The 22,767-nt window shown below is 45.3% G+C and overlaps 1 protein-coding gene across 7 annotated transcripts; it reads left to right on the top strand.

Annotated features, from left to right (window-relative positions):
* The first annotated feature begins 1,515 nt into the window (after positions 1-1,515).
* LOC148687145 (zinc finger protein RFP-like) lies at positions 1,516-21,411 on the top strand. 7 transcript variants are annotated; one of them, XM_088664236.1, is made up of 8 exons: positions 1,516-2,003; positions 4,398-4,493; positions 6,285-6,515; positions 12,845-12,867; positions 14,273-14,382; positions 15,565-15,597; positions 17,175-17,204; positions 20,666-21,411. In XM_088664236.1, exons 1-8 carry the CDS (start codon positions 1,587-1,589, stop codon positions 21,181-21,183), a joined length of 1,458 nt encoding a protein of 485 aa, XP_088520362.1. In that variant the 5' UTR covers positions 1,516-1,586; the 3' UTR covers positions 21,184-21,411. The 7 variants fall into 7 exon arrangements, with proteins under 7 accessions (XP_088520362.1, XP_088520363.1, XP_088520364.1 ...); XM_088664237.1 differs by lacking the exon at positions 15,565-15,597; XM_088664238.1 differs by lacking the exons at positions 15,565-15,597; positions 17,175-17,204.
* Positions 21,412-22,767: the final 1,356 nt, after the last annotated feature.

Here is a 22,767-nt window from a genome sequence, read left to right as displayed (position 1 = left end):
AGAGTGCGCACGCAAGGGGGTCACAGGTTACAAATCCATATTAGGAAAATCCGTATCCTGTCCTTCTCATAAACAGAAAGGGGGTCACAAGTACATATAAGGAAGATCCGTGTCCGGTCCTGTGCATAAACACATGCTAGACAAGACTATCTTGCCTGTGTCTCTGTGCGTCAGACTGATAGCGTCAGACAAGGCCAGCCATCCGGCCTTGATAGCAAGCTGGGCATCCTCAAGCAGCCTTGAGTGGGGGCTTGAAACCTTGAGCATCTCCTGATGCAGACTGCAGACCTTGTGCTCTCTGGCAAGGCCATCCTGTCTAGCTGTCAAATGTTTTCATTACACTTTAACACAGAGACACAGAGGCACTAGAAGCATTTTAAGGAGAAAAGCATCCCAGGAATATGGGGGCTAAGCCACACAATCAGAATTATACAATGCAGGTAATGCAAACCATAGGATCAGATTTAGCTCAATAATACAATTGGCAAACCTCTCTCCACAAAATGGCGGAAAGGCAAAATATGAATCAATCAGCTAAAGAGCTCTGCAGTTTTAAGAGCTTTTTACTCATAATTTTTGTGGAATATGATCGGTTCCACAGCCAAGATCAGAATAATATTGTTCAAAGCCATTTTTGCCTCCGCCATTTAAATGTCTTGACACTTTCAGTCTATCAAATCAATAACAAAATTATGCAGGTAATAGGTCTGTTGAAGTGTGGTGCAGTCTTACCACTGCTCATTTTTCTCCCCTTAAACCCTATTTATGATTTACTTTCTGAAGACTGTACATTTTGCCTGAGAATAAATCCTTTCCACCACTGAATACTAATGAATGCCTTAATGTTTTTATAAAAAAATCTCTTGGATGGTATTATAAATAAATCACATATGCTTTGTAAAAATAAAAAAGGGAAACCAAAGAGGAAAAACAAAGAAAAGGTAATTGGAGGAGGAGAAAAAGGGAAGAGTGTGTTTGTGTCTTTGTGTGTTTTGCCTCGCTGGGGTCTTTCCTTGAACTCTGTGGACGCCTCTTGCTTGCCTGGATGAAGGGTGGAGGTTCGGGTATCACCAGAGCCTTCACAGTAGACCTCATGATCAGGGTTTTCCCAAACTTGGGTCTCCAGCTGTTTTCAGACTACAATTCCTATCATCCATGACCACTGTTCCTGCTAGCTAGGGATCATGGGAATTGTAGTCCGAAAACAGCTGGAAATCCAAGTTTGGGAAACACTGGGCCAGATGGTATGGGGAGAGGGAATCCCCCCAAGGTAACTGCCCTAGGGCTTTGTATGGCAGAACCCAAGACCCTTTGCCAAGGAAGCATATGAATGAAAATGTTGCAGTATGAATGCCACAACTTCCTAGGTAGGTGGGTGTTTGTGTAATCAAAAGCATGCAAAGCAATCAAGAAGCATTCTATGCTACTGTACTTGAGGAAACATTCAGCAAATGCAAAGTCCTGGAGACATTTCTTTTTTTAAAAAAAGATCACATGATCACTGAGTCATTTCCAGGAAGGGAAACTCCACGTGGCTGAAAACTGAGAAAGCGAAATTTAACTCGGCTCTTTGGCGCGAAGGAGCCATGGCTGCTGCAGGGGGTCACATCCAGCGTCTCCGTAATGAAGCCACGTGCTCCATCTGCCTGGATTACTTCAAGGATCCAGTGACCATCCCAGAGTGTGGGCACAACTTCTGCCGATCCTGCCTGATCCAGTACTGGGAGGAATCGGAGGCAGAGGCTTCCTGCCCTCAGTGCAGAAAAACAGTTCAGAGAAGGGGTCTCATCCCCAACCAGCAACTGGCTAATATGGTAGAAATAGCCCAGAATCTCAGCCTTCAAGAGGGAAAGGGAGAAGGAGGAGTCTGCGAAGATCACCAGGAGCCCCTGAAGCTCTTCTGCAAAGTCCATGAAGCCCCTATCTGCCTGGTTTGTGACAAATCAAAGGAACATGAAAATCACAAGGTGATTCCTCTGAAGGAGGCTTTCGAGGAATACAAGGTAGGAGATCCCTGGATCTCGAGGGGAGAAATAGCTGTGGATTCTTTGGGGAGGTTTTCTTTTTAATCCTCAGGTCCTAAGTAGGCATGGCATAAATTGGTGGTTGTTTATTATGTAAAAAGCAGCCAAGGGGAAGCCTGAGGGCTCCTGGGATGGCTGGGAGGAGGGGGTTGACGTCTCTCTGCCAGGGGGACCAAGGGATCTTCCCTTGAAATACTGCAGCTTCAAAGATTTGAACTCGGACCTTGGTAGGGAGAGAAAGGGTTAACCTCATCCACATCCCCCAGCAAGGTTGCTTTGTACATACCGTGTTTCTCTGAAAATAAGACACCATCTTATTTATTTATTTATTTATTTATCCTAAAAAAAACACACACAATGGCTTATTTTCAGGGGATGTCTTATATCAGGGGTCCCAAACTACGGTCCGCGGGCCGGATGCGGCCCAATTGGGCTCCCAATCTGGCCCGCGGTGACCCCCGCTGCCGCCGCCCGTTCTTCCGGGTCGGAAAAAAGCGCCGAAAATCGTTTGTGCGCATGCGTATGGGCCTCTCCCGACCCAGAAAAGGTCATTTCTCGTGCACTTCCGGGTCGGGGGAGGCCCATACGCATGCGCACAAACGATTTCCGGCACTTTTTCTGACCTGGAAGCGCGCCGCCGCGCCAGTAAGTGCGTGTGTGCATACGCACGGGTGCGCACTCCCCCACCCGCCGGCCCGCACAGGCGTGCACTCCCCCGCCCTCCGGCCCGCCGCGCAATCGGCGCGGTGGGAACCGGCCCAAAGCCGGGTAAGTCTGGGGACCCCTGTCTTATATTTTTCCTCCTCCTCCTCCTGCCGCGACCGGTATTGCTGTTGTGCCTATCACTGTGTCTTATTTTCGGGGTATGGCTTATATTCCTTGAATGCTTAAAAATCCTGCTATGGCTTATTTTATGACTACGTCTTAAAATAGGAGAAACGGGGTATTTAGACCAGTAAAAATATAAATTGCACACACACAACTAAGTACATGTCTCCTTTGGCTACCAGGATGCCTCCTCAATGCACTGCAAAACAGAGCAGCAAGGAGGGGCTGTTAACCAGGAATTGACCAGAAGGTGCAGGATCCCGCCCCCCAAGTATATGTCGGAATCAGATTTTTGAGTGGGGGTGGAAGCACCTACTGGTGGGGAGCACGCTTATTCTGGGGGTGCTGCGAGTCCTGTGCAATGAGGTTTCTTGGGGGAGGGAGCTGTGGATCTCCTTCCACCCCAAATGGCAAAGGAGTCCATGATTCAGAGTAGCATCTGCAAAGACAAGGGGAAAAGATGACTTTTTCATGGCAACTCGAATTGGACCTGAGCAATTAAATATGTAATTTAAATTTAAATTTTAAAAAGGAAGTAAAATCCCTTTTAAAAAATCACTTGTTCTACTACAGTGGTGCAAAAATGCTCCTGTGTCATGCAATGCTAATAATGCCATGAAATAGTAATAACAGTGAAAAGAAGCTGGCCCCTGTGAACTGGCAGGATGACCAGACAGCAATCTTCTGATTGAATGATCTACTTAGGTGGATTCTGACCACAGCAAGAACTTCTTTGGCCCAGAAATTGAAGAAGCTGCAGCACTTAAATCTCCCCTGGTGGCACAAGCACACGTGGGCTCTGGATACTGCAGAGAAAATAACTGACAAATAGCAGAAAACCTGAGTTGCCATTTGGCCCAATTAAGCAACAAAGCAGTGATGTTAAGAGGAAGGGTGGAAAAGCCCTAGGCTTGCAGAAGAGGGGTTTGGGTTGGGTGAAGTTTTGAGAAGCTCAGGTCTATCCCTGCATCTCTAGCTTCTTAGACTGACCTCTCTCTTTGATGCTAGACTGATTCATCCCAGGTTGGATCCTGCCCTGGCCCTTCCTCCTTTTCCCACTTCTCCCTGGGACCTCAAGATGAGAAGTCAGGCTGGGACTCCCAAGGAGGGGGGAGAGGAGAGGAGGCTGAGAGAGCACTCTGCAAGGGAGGGGGTTTGAGAAAGGGTATGGGGCTGCCAGCTCTGCAAGCAAGGGGGGACCTAACTGGGATCCTGAGCCCCACAGGGGTGCTGCAGAAAAAAGGTACTTGGTCAAGGGAGTCATGCACCCAAAAAGCTTGAAAACCTCCAGACTCTTACCGGTATTTCCTCCAGTAAACTACTTTGCTACAGGGTAGTCTCCAGCAAGTCGCGCGCCCTGGCGCTGAGGGGCGGAGATCGCTCCGGCGCCCCCGCCCTCGCAGGGGCCCCGCGCCACCGGGGGTCTATCTAGAGCCGGCCCTGCTTTGCTATTATAGCAAGGCCACTGGACCCAAACACTCAGTATTATATTCATCTCCTCTCTCTGTGTCTCAATCAAAGCTGAGTTTTCCCTTTTCTCTTAAGGAAGAGATCTGTCGCCGCCTGGAAATTCTGAGGAAAGAGAGAGAGGAAATTCTGGCCTATCAAGCAGACCTGGACAAGGAAAGCAAAGACCTCCTTGTAAGTGTCTCTATTGTTACTAGACAGGGAACAAGCACTTGAGACCTCCAGGTATAGGGCAGTATATAAATTCAATGAGGAAGAAGAAGAAGAAGAAGAAGAAGAAGAAGAAGAAGAAGAAGAAGAAGAAGAAGAAGAAGAAGAAGAAGAAGAAGAAGAAGAAGAAGAAGAAGAAGAAGAAGAAGAAGAAGAAGAAGAATTGAGTCAGGATTGAAAAGTGATAGGGAAATCTGCCAATTTCAGCTTCTCCCCATTTCTCCTTTTTCCATATCAGTCGGTTTATTAATTTATTATTCTGAAAATGATCCAGATGTTAGGGTAGCTACTTCCTTGTATAAATATTTTGATCTGTACTGTGCCCTCATAAATACACTTTTTGTGAATATTAGCTGGCTGGGTCAAGCTTGAAAATATCAGAGGTGTGAATTTCAAAGCTTTTCTTTGGTCTCCAAATTTTTTCAGCAATAGCAAATTAGGTAAGTTCACCTTTGAATGCAGCTAAATTGAGTTTCTTTCCCATTGTTGAAACAAAATAAAAAAATTCCTTCCAGCAGCACCTTAAAGACCAACTAAGTTTTTATTTTGGTATGAGCTTTCATGTGCATGCAACTAAGTTTTTATTTTGGTATGAGCTTTCGTGTGCATGCACACAAAAGCTCATACCAAAATAAAAACTTAGTTGGTCTTTAAGGTGCTGCTGGAAGGAATTTTTTATTTTGTTTCGACTACGTCAGACCAACATGGCTACCTACCTGTAACATTTCCCATTGTTGTATATTGTGAATAGCAGGCAAGGAGAAGCCTGAGGACTTGTGAGCTGAGAGGGTGGAAGCAATTTAATCCATATCCTGATTTGCCATAAGTGTTACTAAAGAATTGTCTTTCTGAATGTGCGCTCTTGTTCATGTTTAGGAAATTCTGCCCATTTTGAACCTTTAAATAAAATAGGGGAGCTATGGGGATGAACTCTGCACTTTGTCCTCCTCTGCCTCCTCCTCTGTTTCTGTTGCCTTTCTACACCTAAATGGCTTCAGTCTAAATTGAGGGGTGTTTTATGTCCACAAATGTTCTCTGAATAACTCTAGTTATGCCATGCCCGAAAACATGCAGGGAACATGTGAGGAGTAACAGGTAACCAAGGGGTTAAACTGTGTACTGTGTACCACCTGACCACTGAGGAAGATATCGTGTTACAGAACATAGGGGAAACTTTCCTTTGTGTAACAGTTGATTTCGATTCTGCCTGGGAGGCAGAAGCAAGATGTCTGCGATCTCCCCAGGACGTCTGTGTTTTTCTCTGTAAATAAACTTCAGTAGTGAGTAGAAGAACCTGGACTTTGTGTGTTCTTACAAGGCTTTTTATCCGAGGGCTATACAAGCTACTACTGTGCGTGAAAGGAGGAGAGAGACTCTGCATTCTCACTGCCGAGCCCGGGTCCACGCAGCAGAGCGCAGCGAAAGTGTGCTGGGCGACGTGTGCTGGGCGACGTGAGTAGCTCCTATTGAGTCGTAAATCGCTCAATAGGGCAATATAACTGTCAGAGAACATTGGTGGCTACCGGTAGGAGAAAAGCTCCTTGCTTTAGGCAGTAGCCCTCTGCAAAATAGAAGTCAACAGAAATAGCAATTGAGAGGGCCTCCCCTCAAAATAAATGTTTACTTCTTTAGCCACTGGAGGTTTGATGTCTCTAAAAAATCAGAAGTGCCCTCCCTGTGGAATTCTCATAATTTTCTTCCTGCTGTTTTGAAGGCTGACCATTGTCCACACTCAGACCTCCTCTTTACTTGCAGAAATTAACAGAAATTGAGAGGGTGAAGACTGTCGAGAAGTTCAGACAACTGTGCCAGTTCCTGGAAGAACAAGAAAAACATCTGCTGACTCATGTGGAAGAGGTGGAGAAGGAGATTGCAGGGAGAAGGGATGAGCAGCTGGCCAAACTCTCCAGGAAACTCTCCGTTCTTGAGAGAATCATACAGGAGATGGAGGAGAAGCGTCAGCAGCCAGCGAGTGAACTCCTGCAGGTAAGACAGTGGCAGGAGCAGCCCAAGGCTCCAGGAAGAGGCTGCCTCCCATCCCTTCTGTGCCCCTTTCATGTATACAAGGAGTTCAGGGGCTCTACTCAAGTTTGTAATGGACAGGAAGACCCAAGAGACCTAGGATGCTTAACTCACCTGAATGGAGACTAGAGATTCTTCTGTGTTCTTGATGGAACAGGAGATGATTTTCTGCTCTTTGCTGATGATTTGTCTCTGAATGCCTTCCCACTGGCCAATGCTGCCTTCCTGCCCTGTGAGGGGCTTCACTGAGGAAGCATTCAGGCCTCCTTCCGACATGAGCCAGTCTCTTGACCAAGCTTCTCTTCCCATTCCCTCCATGACTTCTGGGTTGATCCCCTTCCCCATGGACACAGATCAGCCCAAAATGGTGCTCAGTCACAGTGACCAAAGAGCAAGACAGAGGGACTCATCCGGACTGATGTTTGCTTCGATGTTGCACTAAGGAGCAAGTTTTTCCTGAGGGAAAGTGGCAGGACAAAGGCAAAACCACTTGGACCCGTGTTTTCTGGTCTCATCCAGACTGCTGCTTCTCCCACCCCTTTCCTCCAGGAAAACCCGCTGTTTACTGCTGAATGAGAGCAAACCTGTTCGGGTTTTTGCTGAGTCAGTAGCATAAAACACCATCAGATTGCTTCTTCACTCAATCGAATCTAGGTCAAACTAATCTAGGTCAAACTAATAACATTTGGCAGAAAGCCAAGGTCTGCTTCTACCTTAGCAACAGCGTTTCTATTGGTTGAGGTTCAACACTGAGACTAGTTATCTGTGAAAGCCAGTTCAGTATGTGTTGTGGTGAGTGTAGGAGAGAAATTGCTGTATAGGTTGAGAGAGAGACAGAGAGGAGAGGATTTATTTTGCTTTGCTTTGTATATAGAAACTCTGTTTTCTTTTATTTTAATAAATCCTGTAAATAGTTTATTCTGCGTCCAGACGTCTAGTCATTTCAGTTACCGCCAGAAGCTTCCGGAAAACCTGCGCAAACTCTGCTGTGTTCAGGCTGCAGTCACACCTGACACTTAAAAACTCTAAGAGGTTATGGGAAGGACACTGGCTGGTTCCTGGCTGGCGTGTTGGCATCAGTGAGCTGGTGAAGCCGTGGACGCGTGGAATCGTTTGGACAACAGCTGCAGCGTGGAAGTGCTGGATGCTGTGTTTCCTGTTCTCTCTCGGAGGCCGTGAGTAGCTGGTTCCAGGTTCCAGGGAACATTGCTCTCAGATGGCGTCACAACCGTTTCAGATGGCGTTTGAGCGTCTGAATGACAGCAACTACTTGCTATGGTCTGAACGCATGCAGGCAGTGCTGCAAAGGGAACATCTCTGGCAGGCTGTGAATAAGCCACCTGTGAGGCCAGATGATGAAGACCTGGATAATGACCAAAGAGCAAGGGCCACCATTATCTTGGGGCTTGAGAATTCCCAGTTACCGCATGTACGGGGGATTAAAACAGCCAAAGGTGTGTGGAAAGCGTTGAAAGACCTACATGTGCGTGAAACTGCTGTTTCCAAGTTATCTATTCGTAAGTCATTATACAAAGCAATGTTACAGCCTGGAGTGACAATGCATGATCATCTGCACAGTTTACAGATGAAGTTTGTAGCACTTCAGGAAAGAGACTGTACATTAGCCCAGGAGGAGAAAGTGTCTATCATTTTGAGCTCTCTCCCTGAAAGCTGGGACAATTTAGTAATGACTTTTGAGGCAATGAAGGAAGATGATTTAACTGTTAGTTATGTTACTGGGCGTTTGCTGGAAGAATGGCAGAAACGGGAGGACAGGTTGTTGGCTGCAGAGGCATCGACAAGCGGTCGGCTTGGAAAGAATGTGAATGCCGTTCCAGAAGGGAAGCAGCAACCACCATGTTCCTGTGAAGAGTCAGCGTATGCTGTGCGACGGTGTTTTCGGTGTGGATCGACAAAACATCTAAAACGCGGGTGCCCAGAGGTGACGAAGTATCAGCGACAAGATCAGCAGCAGCAACAGCAGCAGCAACAGCGGCAGAAGAAATTCTTCAAGCGTAAACAGTCAGCTCATCTTGTGACAGCCATGGTCAAGGTTGCTAATGAGAAACAAACTGTCTGGGTGGTTGACTCAGGTGCCACTCGTCACATCGTAAATTCTGACGAGTTGTTTGTTTCAAAGAGCGTGGCACAACGTAGCCAAATTGCTCTCGCTGACGGGAGAACTTCTGAGGTACATTCAGGGGGTTCAGTGTTTGTTCCTTGTCTGCGTGAGTGCCTGGAGAATGTGTTATGTGTGCCCTCACTAAGAAGCAACTTAATGTCAGTAGATTGTTTGCTAAAAGCTGGTTTCAAAGTACATTTTGAAGAAAACAGCTGTGTTATCAAAAAGAATGGTGAGATTCTGGGAACTGCTAAGTCAGAGGGAGGTTTGTTTATGCTTAAAGCAGGTTCTCCAATTTCAGCAGTAGTCAGTGAATCTCAGCCTGTGTTGGGTAACAAAGCTGTGCATGACAACTGTGTGCATTTATTACATAGAAAAATGGGACATGCTGGCTGGAAAAGTATTTTAAAAATGCCTATGCTAGCTGATGGGTGCAAATTGAAGAATTGTAATAAATTTTTGGATTGCAATGTTTGCAAAAAAGTTAAAACCCAGAGAGTATCATTTCCCAGAAGTGATAGAGCGATACACCGCTACAGCTTGTTCATATGGATGTAATTGGTCCATTTGCTGTTAGCAGAGGTGGAGCGCGTTTTTCTTTGACTATTGTGGATGACGCAATGCGTTATTCCTGGGTTTATCCCATGAAAAGCAAGGGAGACGTGTTTACAAAGTTCAAAGGCTGGGTGGCGTCTGTGGAGAGGTTTTTTTCTCTCAAACTGAAAAGGATTCAGACGGATAAAGGTGGAGAATTTTTGTCAAATGCTTTCCGTGATTGGTTGCATAAACGGGGCATAGGGCATAGAAAAACAAACGCTTTTTCTCCTGAAGAAAATGGAGTTGCGGAGAGAAAAAATAGATCTTTACAAACTATGATGTTTTCTATGATTGAAGATGCTGGGTTACCAATGTCCTTTTGGGCGGAAAGCATGGTTACATCTTGCTATCTTCAGAACAGACTATTCCATCAAACCATTGGTACAACTCCTTATTTCAAATTGTTTGGAAAGAAACCTAAAGTAGACCATTTGCATGTGTTTGGGTCAAAAGCATGGGTACTTATTCCCAAACAGGTACGCAAGAAAGGAGAGCCTAAAACCAAGCAGCTAATTTTTGTGGGTTATCAGGAGCTTGGAAAAGGATATAGGTTCGCAGAAGGAGCAAATGGAATTGTAATTTCCAGAAATGCCACTTTTTGTGAGCATAGTGGTTGGGAGAAATTACATGCTAACACAGAAATTTGGTTTCAATCTTCCCAAGGACACAGTGATAGTAAAAAAGAGCCTGAGAGTGGAGAGTCTGAGAATGAGGGGGAGAAAAGTACAGATAAGATATCCTCACAGCAAGAAACTAGTCAGACTTCACCCGTTGCTAAGGAACCGAAAGGGGGGCGAAGTTCTGAGGGGGAAAGTGAGACTGCAGAAACTTTTTCTCCCAGGCGATCTCAGCGGAAAAACAAAGGTGTACCACCAGAACGTTATTCTCCTGATATGGCTAACGTGTTTAATGTTTTAGTGGAGCCTCGAAGCTATCAGGAAGTGCTGAGTTTGCCATAAGAGCAGGCTAACATGTGGTTACAGGCTATGCAGGAAGAGATGTCTTCTCTAAATGAGCATAAAGTTTTTACACCAGTAGCAAAGCCTGAGGGGGCTAAAATTGTGGGCTGCAGATGGGTGTATAAGCTTAAGCCTCTAGTAACAGGAGGGTACAAACACAAGGCTCGTTTAGTAGCACAGGGGTATACTCAAAGACCTGGACTGGACTTTGACGAGACTTTTGCCCCGACTGTCAGGCCTGAAAGTGTAAGGTTACTTCTGACAATAGGAGCTAAAAGAAAGCTGAAACTCAATCATTTTGATATACAAGCTGCATACTTACATGCATCTTTAACTGAAGAACTTTACCTTACTGAGCCACCTGGCTTTGAGACAGGGTGCAATAGAGTGTTAAAGTTAAATAAAGCTCTCTATGGGCTTAAGCAGGCTGCTAGATCCTGGAATAAATGTCTCCACGAAGCATTGGTATCTTTAAATTTCAAACAGAGTGTAGCAGACAATTGTGTCTATGTACGTGGAACTGGAAGTGAACAAGAGTTGTGTCTAATATATGTTGATGATGTTTTATATGGTTGCAGGTCAGACAAACAGACAAAAAGGTTTGCAAAACAACTGTCTAGCAAATTCAAAGTAAAGGACCTAGGTCCAGTTCGATCATATTTAGGCTTGGAAGTGTGCTGGGCCAAGGATGGTAGTTGTTTGATAAATCAGCAGAGTAAAATCAAGCAGCTTTTAATTAACTATAGGATGCAAGACTGCAAAGGAACTGCAGTACCTATGGAGCCTGGATTTATAAAATCACTTCACACAGATGAGAGCTCATTGTTTGAACACCCTGAACTATATCATTCAGTTATTGGGAGTTTGTTATATCTGGCACAGTGGTCCAGACCAGATATTAGTTACGCAGTTGGCATACTAAGCAGACTGCTTTCAAAACCTACGCTTAATGCCTGGAAAGCAGTGAAACAAGTACTAAGGTACCTTAAGCAAACAATTGGCTATGTTTTACAATTAAATTCAGAAGGAGATGAAGTACTGTATTGTTACTGTGATAGTGACTGGGGAAATCTGCCAGATCGAAAATCTGTTACTGGTTTAGTCATTATGTTTGGTGGGGCGTTAATTACTTGGCGGTCCAGGAAGCAGAACGTAGTAAGTGGATCGTCTACTGAATCGGAATTTGCTGCAATTAATGAATTATGCAACGAAGTGATTTATTTCAAGCAGTTGTTAACAGATATAAATGTAAATTGTGAACAACCTGTACAAGTTTATGTGGATAACCAAGCATGCATAACTTTGAGTAATACAGAAGGTTTGAAATCACGTTCGAAACACATTGCAGTGAAATACCAAAACGTACGTTGCTGTGTACAGAATGATGTGATTAAATGTACTTATGTATCTAGTGAGGAAAATATTGCTGATGTGTTAACTAAACCGTTGTCAAAGATCAAGAACAAACAAATGTGTAAAGGTTTAGGTTTGCTAGAAAAAGCAAGTGAAGAGTTAATTGGTTCAGAAGAATCTGAGAGGGGGTGTTCGGGTTTTTGCTGAGTCAGTAGCATAAAACACCATCAGATTGCTTCTTCACTCAATCGAATCTAGGTCAAACTAATCTAGGTCAAACTAATAACATTTGGCAGAAAGCCAAGGTCTGCTTCTACCTTAGCAACAGCGTTTCTATTGGTTGAGGTTCAACACTGAGACTAGTTATCTGTGAAAGCCAGTTCAGTATGTGTTGTGGTGAGTGTAGGAGAGAAATTGCTGTATAGGTTGAGAGAGAGACAGAGAGGAGAGGATTTATTTTGCTTTGCTTTGTATATAGAAACTCTGTTTTCTTTTATTTTAATAAATCCTGTAAATAGTTTATTCTGCGTCCAGACGTCTAGTCATTTCAGTTACCGCCAGAAGCTTCCGGAAAACCTGCGCAAACTCTGCTGTGTTCAGGCTGCAGTCACACCTGACACTTAAAAACTCTAAGCCTGGTTTTCTCCGGATTGACGTTTGCTTTGATGTTGCACTAAGGAGCAGGTTTTTCCTGAGGGAAAGTGGCAGGGCAAAGGCAAAACCACTTGGACCCGTGTTTTCTGGGCACTGGAAAAGCAGAAGTGTGGATGAGCCCAAAGAAACACTGAGCTGTTTTATTACCCCTTTGGAGGCATTTTATGCTACATGTGCTTTTTTATTTCCAGTTGGAAAGTAGAATTTGAAATTTGAGGGCTTCTGTGGAAGACAATTTGGAACAGTACCCTAGTAGGATTATCCTGTAGGCTTACTTATGTCTCAATTGCACACTCAAACAGGGTAATGTTAATAAATTATAATCTAAGACATGAGATGTGTTGGAATCTAATCTTGAACCCACAAATGTAAAATTTTCCTAAAATGCTGGTGGATTTTCATAAGGATTTTAAGAAAAATAATTGCAAACAGATGTGAAAATGTGGAGAACTTGATGTCGGAAAAATTAATAATCTCAGATTGGAAAAATAAAAAAATAAAATAAAACCAAAACTGGCTGATCCATCCATCCCTGAGGGCCAGAAGCTGAGGGGTTCTTCCTAGTGTGGCTTGTGGTGTGTAGTGAATTCCCTTCTCTTCTCCTCTAGGATATGAGAAGCACCTTGCAGAGGTAAGTGAATCTTGCTCATTTCCATTAGCATCACTCCATGAGGCCAGAATGCAAGAACCTCAAATATGGCCCTCAAACAGGGGCTGCGGGGGGGGGGGGGAGACTGTGGGACTCACTCCCTGCAGCATTTCACAGGTAAAGCAGGACCGCCTCTTTGGAACTTGTAGCACCCAATTCTCCCCAATGAATTTCCTTTGTGAGGTTTGGTTTTACTTTTGTAATGTGTATTATCTGTTTTGTATTGGCCTGAATGTCCTTTTGATGAATCATTAGATTTGGATGTGCACCTGTGGAAGATAAGATATCTTTATTGTCATTGTCCCCTTGCGGGAACAACAAAATTACTCGGTTGCTACATCCACTCAGATAAAGCATTCCGCATAATCCAAAATTACAAAACCTAATTAAAAACAGTAAATATCATACAAATAACAAGTAAAATAAGATGACTTCAAAGTCAAGGCTTTCCATTTAAGGCCAAAATCGCTCTAGAGAAGAAACTGTTCCTGAGACGGCTCATTCTTGCCTGCATAGTTCTATACCTTCGTCCCGATGGCAGGAGCTGAAACAAATGGTGACCAGGGTGCAATGGGTCTCTTGATATGTCCAGTGCTTTTCTATGGCACCTGGTGGTATAGATTTGTTCTAAGGTGGAAAGTGAGCAGCCAATAATGCTCTCTGCTGTCTCAACTTCTGCAAATATCCAATTCTAGACCAGAGGTTATCTAATATATCAAAACAAGAGATCCCCAAGCTCCAGAAACAAATATTTTGAGTTTACTCAAGTGTCGCTAAGAGAAGGCTGTTTTACTGGCACACACAACAAGGCAAAGTTCCTTTCCTAGGATCAATGATTGCCTTAGTTGTTTCCTTCTCGACCAGTTTTGTCACTCTTACAGCAAGCACTCTGCCGGCCACCCCACCTTATCTCAAGCAAACACCTGCCCCATAGAGCCCCTTGGGAGGGGGTGATTTCTCACAAAGGAATTGGCTGTATTCTTGACCATATTCCGGCTGCAGTATTTAAGTTTAAGGTGTCACTCAGGTTCAGAGTAGAGGTTTTGAGGAACATTTCACGTTTTCCAACAAAAGTGAATCTCTTTATCTTCCTCACAACTTCTCTGTGGACATCTAGAGAAAGTAAAAGTGTGCTGTGCTGTCCTCACCCATATGATTCTGCTTCTTCTTTGAATTGACATCAGTGGGGAGACTCAGAGGCCTGGGGTTGCTGTGTTGACCCTTGGGGGTCTGGCTGAGGAGTCGGTAGTGAGGAAGAAACTCCCCACTCGGTACCTGCCTGTCCCTCTAGGATTTCCATGGCCGACTTCCTCCTCTCAATTCCTTTCTTTTCCTTTAACAGAAATTGTGGATTTGAATGGGCTGACATTGTTTTTCTTTTCACCAGGTATGAGAAAAGAGAGAGTCCAGAGAAGCCACTGCCTTTCCCTCCAGAACTGAGGAACAGGATCTTGGAATCCTGTGATCTAAATCACCTTGTGGAGAATGCAATGAAAGGTAATGCATAATGGCTGCCAGGATTTCACACTGGGAATTCTATTACTTCTTCAGAACTGAACATGCCAGGCTCTTATTGCATGCAGGGCCAGCCCTACGGCCAGGCTGGGTGGCGCAGGGTGCCACGGCGCCGGCCCGCCAGGGGGGGCGCCACGCAACTGTGCCCGCCTGCCGGTCAGATGGTCCGCCGCGCGGCAGCGCCATCATCATCAGCGCTGCGCGCTAAACCCGCCCGCCGGTCGTGCAGCAGCGCCCTTGGTAGCCGTGCTGCGCGCTGAGCCTGCCCGCCCACCCGTCACGCTGGAAAACGGGGTGCCGGGGGGCGCCGTAGGGATCTGTCGCACCACGGCGCCAGGGCGACCAAGGTGCTTAGACGGCCCTGATTGCATGGAATTGAGTAACCCCAGGATACCTTCCTTCTTGGTGCTCCACCCTTCATTTCCTGTCCCCCAGAATGGCCAATGTATATTGTGACGCTGGAGCTTGTAAAGAAAGCCTGAACCAGAGTGCAGAGCAAAGTTGGGATTTTTTCCTCCCCTGTGCATCTGTTTACAATTCTACGGAACCTCCTTTTCCTTTTGGTTTCCTGTCTACACAATCTGGGGTTGTCCTTTTGGAGGTTCTCCTGCTCTGAATGGAGTCAAAGGGCATTAAGAAGCCCCCAGTTCCCCCTCTGCCTCCTGCTCAGGCTTGTTTCTCGTTAGTAAGTGCACCAGTAAAAAATAGACCAAGAACTCAGGCTAAGTCTTTAAGTTGTAGTCAGAGTTGTAAATCTAAATCTAAACTCTGACTACAACTTAAAGACTTAGCCTGAGTTCTTGGTCTACTCTTTATTGGTGCAGGCGTGTTTCTCAGCAGTGGAGCCAAGGCCTGAGCCATCTCCTCATACGTCTACCTGCAGCTGCTTCAAGATCTCATGAGAGTTCCCCCATTGAGGATAGAAGCAAGAGCACATGAGCCCCAAAGGGCACAATTCTGCTTGTTAACATTATGAAAGTTTTGTAGAAGGTTTGTGAGGAAGGGCGTCCCTTTGCATGACAGCTCTGCCAAGCCTTCCTCATCAACCTTCGCTTTTCCTTATGTTTCACAATTTGGTTTTAATAATTTCCCCCACAACTTTACTTGGGAAGATGTTAAGGCTGCCTCATTGCCTTTACACTTCATATCTTTTTGCTTCCTCAGATGCTATGTTATTCAGAGAACAGATTCAGAAAGGTAAATTTCCAGGGGAGAAACAGTTTCACAGGAGGGATGTGGACTGATATTTCATGGGTGTTGAAACATCTGCTCTGCAGAGTTTGGGACCCCCATCAATGGCGTCACTCTGGGTAACAGTCCTCTAGTGGTGTTTGGGTTCTTTGTATGTCCCATGAATGAACTGGGAGGGGGTTTGAAGGCTTGGTTTGGAGGCAGAGCTTGTCCCTGCGAAGAACCTACATACCAGTCTGAGTTCCATTCCTGCCCATAGAGTATTATCCTGGTTTTCCCCTCAATTTTATAGATTTTGCTTTCTTTCATAAAATTTATATACTGCTTGTTTGTAGGAAAAAGCCTCAGAGCCCTTAAGGATAATCCTGCAGGGTCAGTCCAATGTCCATCTTGTTGAGTTCTCATAGGGAACCTCCTGGGCATTTTGTTTTCCCTCCACACAATCTGGAGAGGTTCTTTTGAGGCTTCTCGAGATTTGCTTGGATTTCCCCCTCGTGAAGTGTGTTTAAAAGGGCACCCGCAAGCACCCAGTCCCTCCTCCACCTCCTGCCCAGGCTGGTCTCCCAGCAGTACAGCCAAGACCTGAGCCTCTTCCTCAGAGTTTCAACCTCACCAGCCATTTCTCGTGCTTCAGCCATCCCAATATCCTGAGAGTTCCCACAATTTTTTTAAGATCAGCCCCATTCCACGAGGGAGACCCTTGGAATTACAGTGCAAAGCTCTGCCTATTCTTCCTCTGCAATTTGGTTTGTCAGCATTCTTGGAAATTCGGTTTCAAAAGTTTTTTCCCACCAGTTTACTTGGGGCAGATGTTAACCTTTCTTCATCCATCCAGTACAGATCACCAATTCATTTCTGAATTTTGAATGATTGTATTCCGCCATTTTCTAGTATGGTTTACCATTTCTGATTTCCCAATGGATTCATGGAATGGTAGAATTTGAATGGATTGCAAGGATCATCTAGTCCAACCCCTGCAATGCAGGAATCACAGCTAAACACATTAGTTGTTTTAATTCCTTAGGCCTACAGTTGTCGTCTTTCCAATTATTTGTTCTATGATTTAATCTTTCGCTTGAAATAAGGAAACAACAGATGCTATGTTATGGTGATGTTTTGTAAAAAGATTTTCATTGAGCTATTGCAGTGTAGACCATTAATCCTCTCTTTTTGCTTCCTCAGATGTTCAGTCATTCGGAAATCTCCAGAGAGGTAAATTTTACATGGATACTCCAATTCACAGGAGGGGGGGGACTAGTGTTTCATGGGGGGGTCAAGAGTCTCTTATGTACGGTTGAGAACCATCCACAGCTTGTAGCAGTAGTAGTAGTAGTAGTAGTAGTAGTAGAATTTGAATGGATCCCAAGGATCATCTAGTCCAACCCCTGCAATGCAGGAATCACAGCTAAAGACTTTAATTGTTTTAATTCCTTAGGCCTACGGTTATCGCCTTTGTTCTATGATTTAATATTTTGCTTGAAATAAGGAAACAACAGATGCTGTAACAGGTGATGTTTTGTAAAACGATTTTCTTTGAGCTATTGTAGTTGTAGCCCATTAAGCCTTTCTTTTTGCTTCTTCAGATGTCCAGTCATTCAGAAATCTCCAGAGAGGTAAATTGCACACGGAGACCCCAATTCACAGGAGGGGGGGCTAGTGTTTCATGGGGGGTCTCTTCTGTACAGTTGAGAACCATCCACAGCTTGACTCTAGCCCTCTAGGGAACTTCCGGTCGGCCACCATTGTCCATCAACGAGGGAAACCTCGGTCTCCGAGGCCCCTGGCGCCCGGGGGGGGGAGTCGTCCGAGTGCCGCGACCCCCCTGAGAACCCCCGGATTGGACTTGTAAGTAAAATTATTGGATTTAATTAGAGAAGATTTGGTCTTGGGAGGGGAATTCAAAAAGGAAACGGAGATCGCCCCCCCCCCAAGATACTATTACACAGTTACAGAACCTGCAGCTATTATGCTGGATTGGGAACTGGAGATCCGCTAAAAAATTAAGCTGAACCCCTTCCTTGTGGTGGCAGAGCCAAAGGAAGGAGATTTATGTTTGTGGATTTCTGCAAAAACTTTTAAAATACTTTGAACGAGCCCTTCAGCAAACTGGGGGCAGGAGCCTGGAGTCTACGACCAGCCGCCATTGTGACGTCACCGGCTAGGAAGTCATTCATTATTGTGAACTCTTGAACTTTTGACTAGGTGTTTAAATAGAAGAAAAAGTGGGATTTGTTGCAAAAAGACTTTGAAATTAAAAAGAGAAGTTTGACTTTATAAACTGAGTAAAGGAACAAGATTGCATAGAAATTTCAAAGGGAAATCTGCCTGAGAATAGAGCACTGCTTCTGGAAAGCTCCCCCCTCATTTTGTAATTTGAGAAGACAAAGGATCCTGCTAGACAAAACAATGAGTCTCCAGCTGAATAAGGACAACACACAATTTTTGTTAGAACAAATCCAACAACTGGTGGAAGGTGTGCAGGATTATAGAAGACAGACACAGACTTTGAAAGAACTGTTACAGGTGTCTCCCCAAAAGGACAATTTGGAACAACAAATGGTGGAAATAGAAGAAAGACGAAAAAGAAGTAAAGGATCTAAAACAAAAGGAGCAGCAGATTGTGAGACTTGAGCAACTTGTGAGAGAGGCTGCACAGGACAAATCTCGGAACCAGAAGGCTTCAGTCCAAGAAGAAAAAATTCAGGACCCTGTGCTCTCAGTGAGAGAGGGAGTTCAGGCTCCTGTTAAGGACAACCAAGTAGAGACAAATGATCAGAATGAGATTTGGCATTGGGGGGACAAGAAGAAGGAAGCCTGGATTGGGAGTGGGGGACAGGAATTGGAACAACAGGAGATATCGAGAGAAGGGGGTGGCATGCAACGGGCAAGAGATGGTGTGGGGTGAAACCGTAAGAAATTTTAAATAAGGGATGGATTAAATGGTTGGAAATTGGAATGTTATTAGGACCTGGCCGTGGATTACAGGGAACTGTCAACCAGGGGAGGGAGGGGTTGTTTTTTTAAGGAAATAAGGGTAATAGGTTAAAAATGAGGGTGATAGATTTAGTAAATGGGAATATTTTTTAGGGAAACTTGTAGGCTAAGGGTTTTTTTATAGATGGAATACTTTTTTATCTTTTTTTCTTTTTCTTTTTTAATAAGGGAGTTTCTAGGATTTAATAGTATTAAATTATGTGAAGATATAGAAAGTATTATTAGATGAGTATGTTACACAGTGAAAACGTGTATAAAATGGACTCGGGAAGGGTGGGACTGGGAAGTCGAAGTTATGACAATGATATAGTTAGATTGATGTTATTTTTTCCTTCCTTCTTTTTTTCTCTGTTTTCTATTCATTTCTTTTTGTGGTTTTTTTGTAATTTTTTCTTTTTTCTCTTTTCTTTCTTTCTTTCTTTCTTGATGGTATTGAGTTTTTCTAAATTGTATGTTGTGAGGATAAGAGTTGTGAAGTGTTTTAAGCTGAAAATATCCAATAAAAATTATTTTTAAAAAAAAGAAAAGAAAAGAAACTTCCCAGAAGGATCAGGTGGAGAAGGGAAGAGTTTTATTCTTTCCTAGAGACAGTTGGGTCGCTTTTCCATGTGACCATTTCCAGGCCTGGTTGCCATATGTCTTCTTTTTTCCTGCCACATCCTCTACTTTCATTGATTAAAATTTCTACCTGGGCGGATTTTTAAAATTTGGCATAATGTCCCAAGTTTTTTTGTTTGGTTTTTTGGTTTACATGATCCCATAATTTTTTTTTCTAGTGTACTAGACTCAGATCTAAGGCACCTTGCTTAGCTAGTCTGCAGCAGAGAATCACAACAGAGCCGCATCTTAAGCTAGCAAAATCCCTTCTCTTGTGGCTGAACTAAAAGGACGTTGGCTCAGCTACAAGATCTTGGAGAAGGAGTCTGGGAGCGCAAGAATTAACATCCCCCTGCCCTTAAGGAGAGCCCATGTGCAGATGTTAAACAGTTTAATACATTGTTCTGTGCACACTTATGTTCACAAAGATGTGAACATGAGCCCGATAAACTTTCATGTGGCAAGCAAGGGAGCAACATGTATTATTGTTGTTGTTGTTGTCAGTTAATAACATTGCTACTGGCAATATATCACAGCTTCTATAGCCTACATATAGTAATTTAAAATGAGAGTTGTCATAGTGATCCATGGTTAAAAGTAGAAGTTGGCAAATGTGTCCTCTTTCTTGCTCTTTACACATGGCAGCCCTACACTTGCCTATCATGACTGTCTCAGCCCCAAAGTGGTAACCTTTTGAGTTATTCCCCGCTTCTCCCAGGGAACTAGTCTTATGGTATGTATTAAATCCAAAAGAGAAGTATTGAATAAAATAGCCCTGCCACCTGATTTCTCTTCCCTGGTGGCAAGGCCTAAACTTCCAAGATGGTAGGAAGGGAAGGAGAGACCAAGTGGGTGAGGGAGATGGAGAGCAGGAATAAACAGGCTCCCCACTTAACACGGTTTTCACTTGAGGGCACGAGGGCCCAGAACGTGACCACTGTGAAAGTGAGGGTCGCCTATATGTGTTTTTATGTTGTCTTTTTATGCTGTGAACCACCCTATAGATGAAGGCCAGTATGTAAATGTTGTAAATGTTGTTGTTGTTGTTGTTGTTGTTGTTGTTGTTGTTGTTAGAACAGGGTCCTCCTCCCCCACCCCAATGTCAGAGAGGGGCAGCTTCTCTCCTCTCCTGCCTCCTCCAATTCTCCTCTCTTTCCCCTTCACTAACACAGAAGAGATGACTAAGAGGTTTACTGGGTGGTTTTTCCTCTTATAAAATGCCTGGATTGCAAGGAGGGCAGGAACAATATACATCGAATATAAGAAAGTGGAGAAAAATGATTTAAAAACGAACAACGAAGATATTTATTCTGATGAGAGTCTGCAAGGAGGAGTCTCAGTCTTGCATGCGATGCAAAGAAATCCCATTGATCTCAAAGGGAATCTGGGTTTTTTTGGTGTGCTTTTTGTATCAGGATGTCCCCCCCCCTCTCTCTCAGCTGATTCTGCCTAATCTTCTCTTTCCCTCTTTTCTCCTCAACAGCAAATGTCACTCTGGATCCAGACACAGCCTATCCCAGGATCATCCTGTCGGAGGATCGGAAAAGCATGAGATATGGAGACAAAAAGCAAGACCTGCCTGACAATCCTGAGAGATTCAATGGCTGGTCTTGTGTGTTGGGACGTGAGGGATTCACAGCAGGCAGACATTTCTGGGAAGTCAATGTGGAGAGTAAGGGATGCATGGATGTGGGGGTCGCCAGGAAGTCTGTGGAGAGAAAGGGCTACTTCACCCCAGGCCCTAAGGGAGGGATCTGGGCTGTGGGGAAGTGGGGAGATGAGTTCGTGGCCTGCACCTTCCCTGATTCCTCTCCTCTGTCCCTGAGTGAGAAGCCCAGGAGGATCCGGGTGACTCTGGACTATGAAGGGGGACGTGTGTCTTTTTCTGACGCTGACTCAGGAGCCGAACTCTACACGTTCTCAGGAACCTCATTCTCAGGAGAGACCCTCCTCCCTTACTTTAAGCTGTGGGGAAATGAAACCCACCTCATTATCTCTTGAGGAGACTAAATCTGCCTCTCAGGCCCAGCAGGAGTTTCTCTCCAGACCAGAGTGACTGACATAAAAAACATTTACCCACCAAGAGAACCTTGGGCAGTTTTTCAGGGGGACCTTTGAGAGGATTCATTTTCCTTCCTTTTCCCATAATTCCCTCTGCAGCTTACTTCTTCTTAAAGAGACAGTCACACTTTTAACAGTCCCAATAAATAATCTTTTCCTCACCTTCAATCTTGTTTTCCTTTTGAGATGTCTGATTTGGCAGAGCACAAGACTATTAACCCCAGGGTTGTATGTTTGAGTCCCACGTTGGGCAAAAGTTTCCTGCACTGCAGGGGGTAGGACTAGATGACCCTCAGGACCCCTCGTCAACTCTCCCTGTGAGCCTCCACTCACCCTGTGGAAGGACACAAAAGTGGCTCATTTGGTCCAGTGCCCAAGAGGGGCCCCCAGATGCATAGGTGGTATATTACACCGGTTAAACTTGCTAAGATATATAAGGTTGAAAACAAATGTTGGAAATGTAAAGATAAAGAAGGAGCATTTTATCATTTGTGGTGGGAATGTAAGAAGGTGAAAAGCTTCTGGTATATCTACATACCGGTATATAAAAATTTACATGGTCCATGTTTGTACGGTAGACCTTTCTCCACAACCACTGACCCGATCTGTCCCAAATTTGGCCACAACATCGGATGGGCATGTGGGAGTGTTTCTATCCACATACATTGGCCAAATGACACACCTAGGACAGGTAAAAACCTGGATTTCTGAAAAAAATATTGCGCCCTCCAGTTGAAATTCAACATACAAACGACATACATACTATCACACAATCCCGCCCACTGGTCAGCGAGCCTAATCACCCCAGGACCCACCCCACCCCACTGACCAAACCTTCAGTAGGGGATCACACTGCTTCCAAAGGCCAATCCCCACAACCAGTCACCAACCCCGGGGATTGCGCCTGCCAGCAGGCCTCGCCAGACCCCGGAGATACCTCCTCCAACAGGCCTCGCTGCATCCCGGGGATCGCGCCCACCATCAGGCTGCGCCGCACCCCAGGGCTCGCGCCCGCCAACTAACCACGGCGCACCCCAGGAATCCCACCTGACAGAAGGCCACGCCGCACCATGGAAATCCCTCCAGCCAACTGCACCCCGGGGATCGCGCCTGCCAGCAGGCCTCGCTGCACCTTGAGGATCATGGCCGCCAACAGGCTGCAGCTCACCCCGCGGATCGCGCCCCACAACTGGCCGCACCGCACCTCACGGATCGCAGCTGGCCCACCAGCAGGCCTCGCCGCACCCCACGGATCGCGGCCACAAGCAGGCCGTATCATCCCCAATAGCACCCAACCCACCAACAGGCCATGCTGCACCCCAGGGATCGCTCCCGCTGACAGGCCGCGCCGCCCGCCAGCAGGCCGCACCGGACCCCACAGATCGCGGCCGGCAGCAGGCCTCCTCGCACCCCGGAGATCGCACCCACCAGCAGGTCCCGCCGCACCCGATCAGGCCTACCAGCAGGCCGCACCGCAGCCCGGGGATCACGCCCGCCAACAGGCTGCACCATACCCGATTGCCA

This window comes from Zootoca vivipara, chromosome 2 (assembly GCF_965207765.1).
Source record: "Zootoca vivipara chromosome 2, rZooViv2.hap1.1, whole genome shotgun sequence".
In the NCBI taxonomy this organism is placed as follows: domain Eukaryota; kingdom Metazoa; phylum Chordata; class Lepidosauria; order Squamata; family Lacertidae; genus Zootoca; species Zootoca vivipara.
This window is presented reverse-complemented; position numbering and strand designations above follow the sequence as displayed.

Excerpts from the sequence above, each read along its gene's own strand:
- LOC148687145 (XM_088664236.1), top strand. The coding sequence starts at position 1,587 with ATGGCTGCTGCAGGGGGTCACATCCAGCGTCTCCGTAATGAAGCCACG. Across the intron at positions 14,383-15,564 it reads TGTGGAGAATGCAATGAAAG|ATGCTATGTTATTCAGAGAA; the intron begins GTAATGCATAAT and ends TTGCTTCCTCAG. Across the intron at positions 17,205-20,665 it reads ATTCAGAAATCTCCAGAGAG|CAAATGTCACTCTGGATCCA; the intron begins GTAAATTGCACA and ends TCTCCTCAACAG.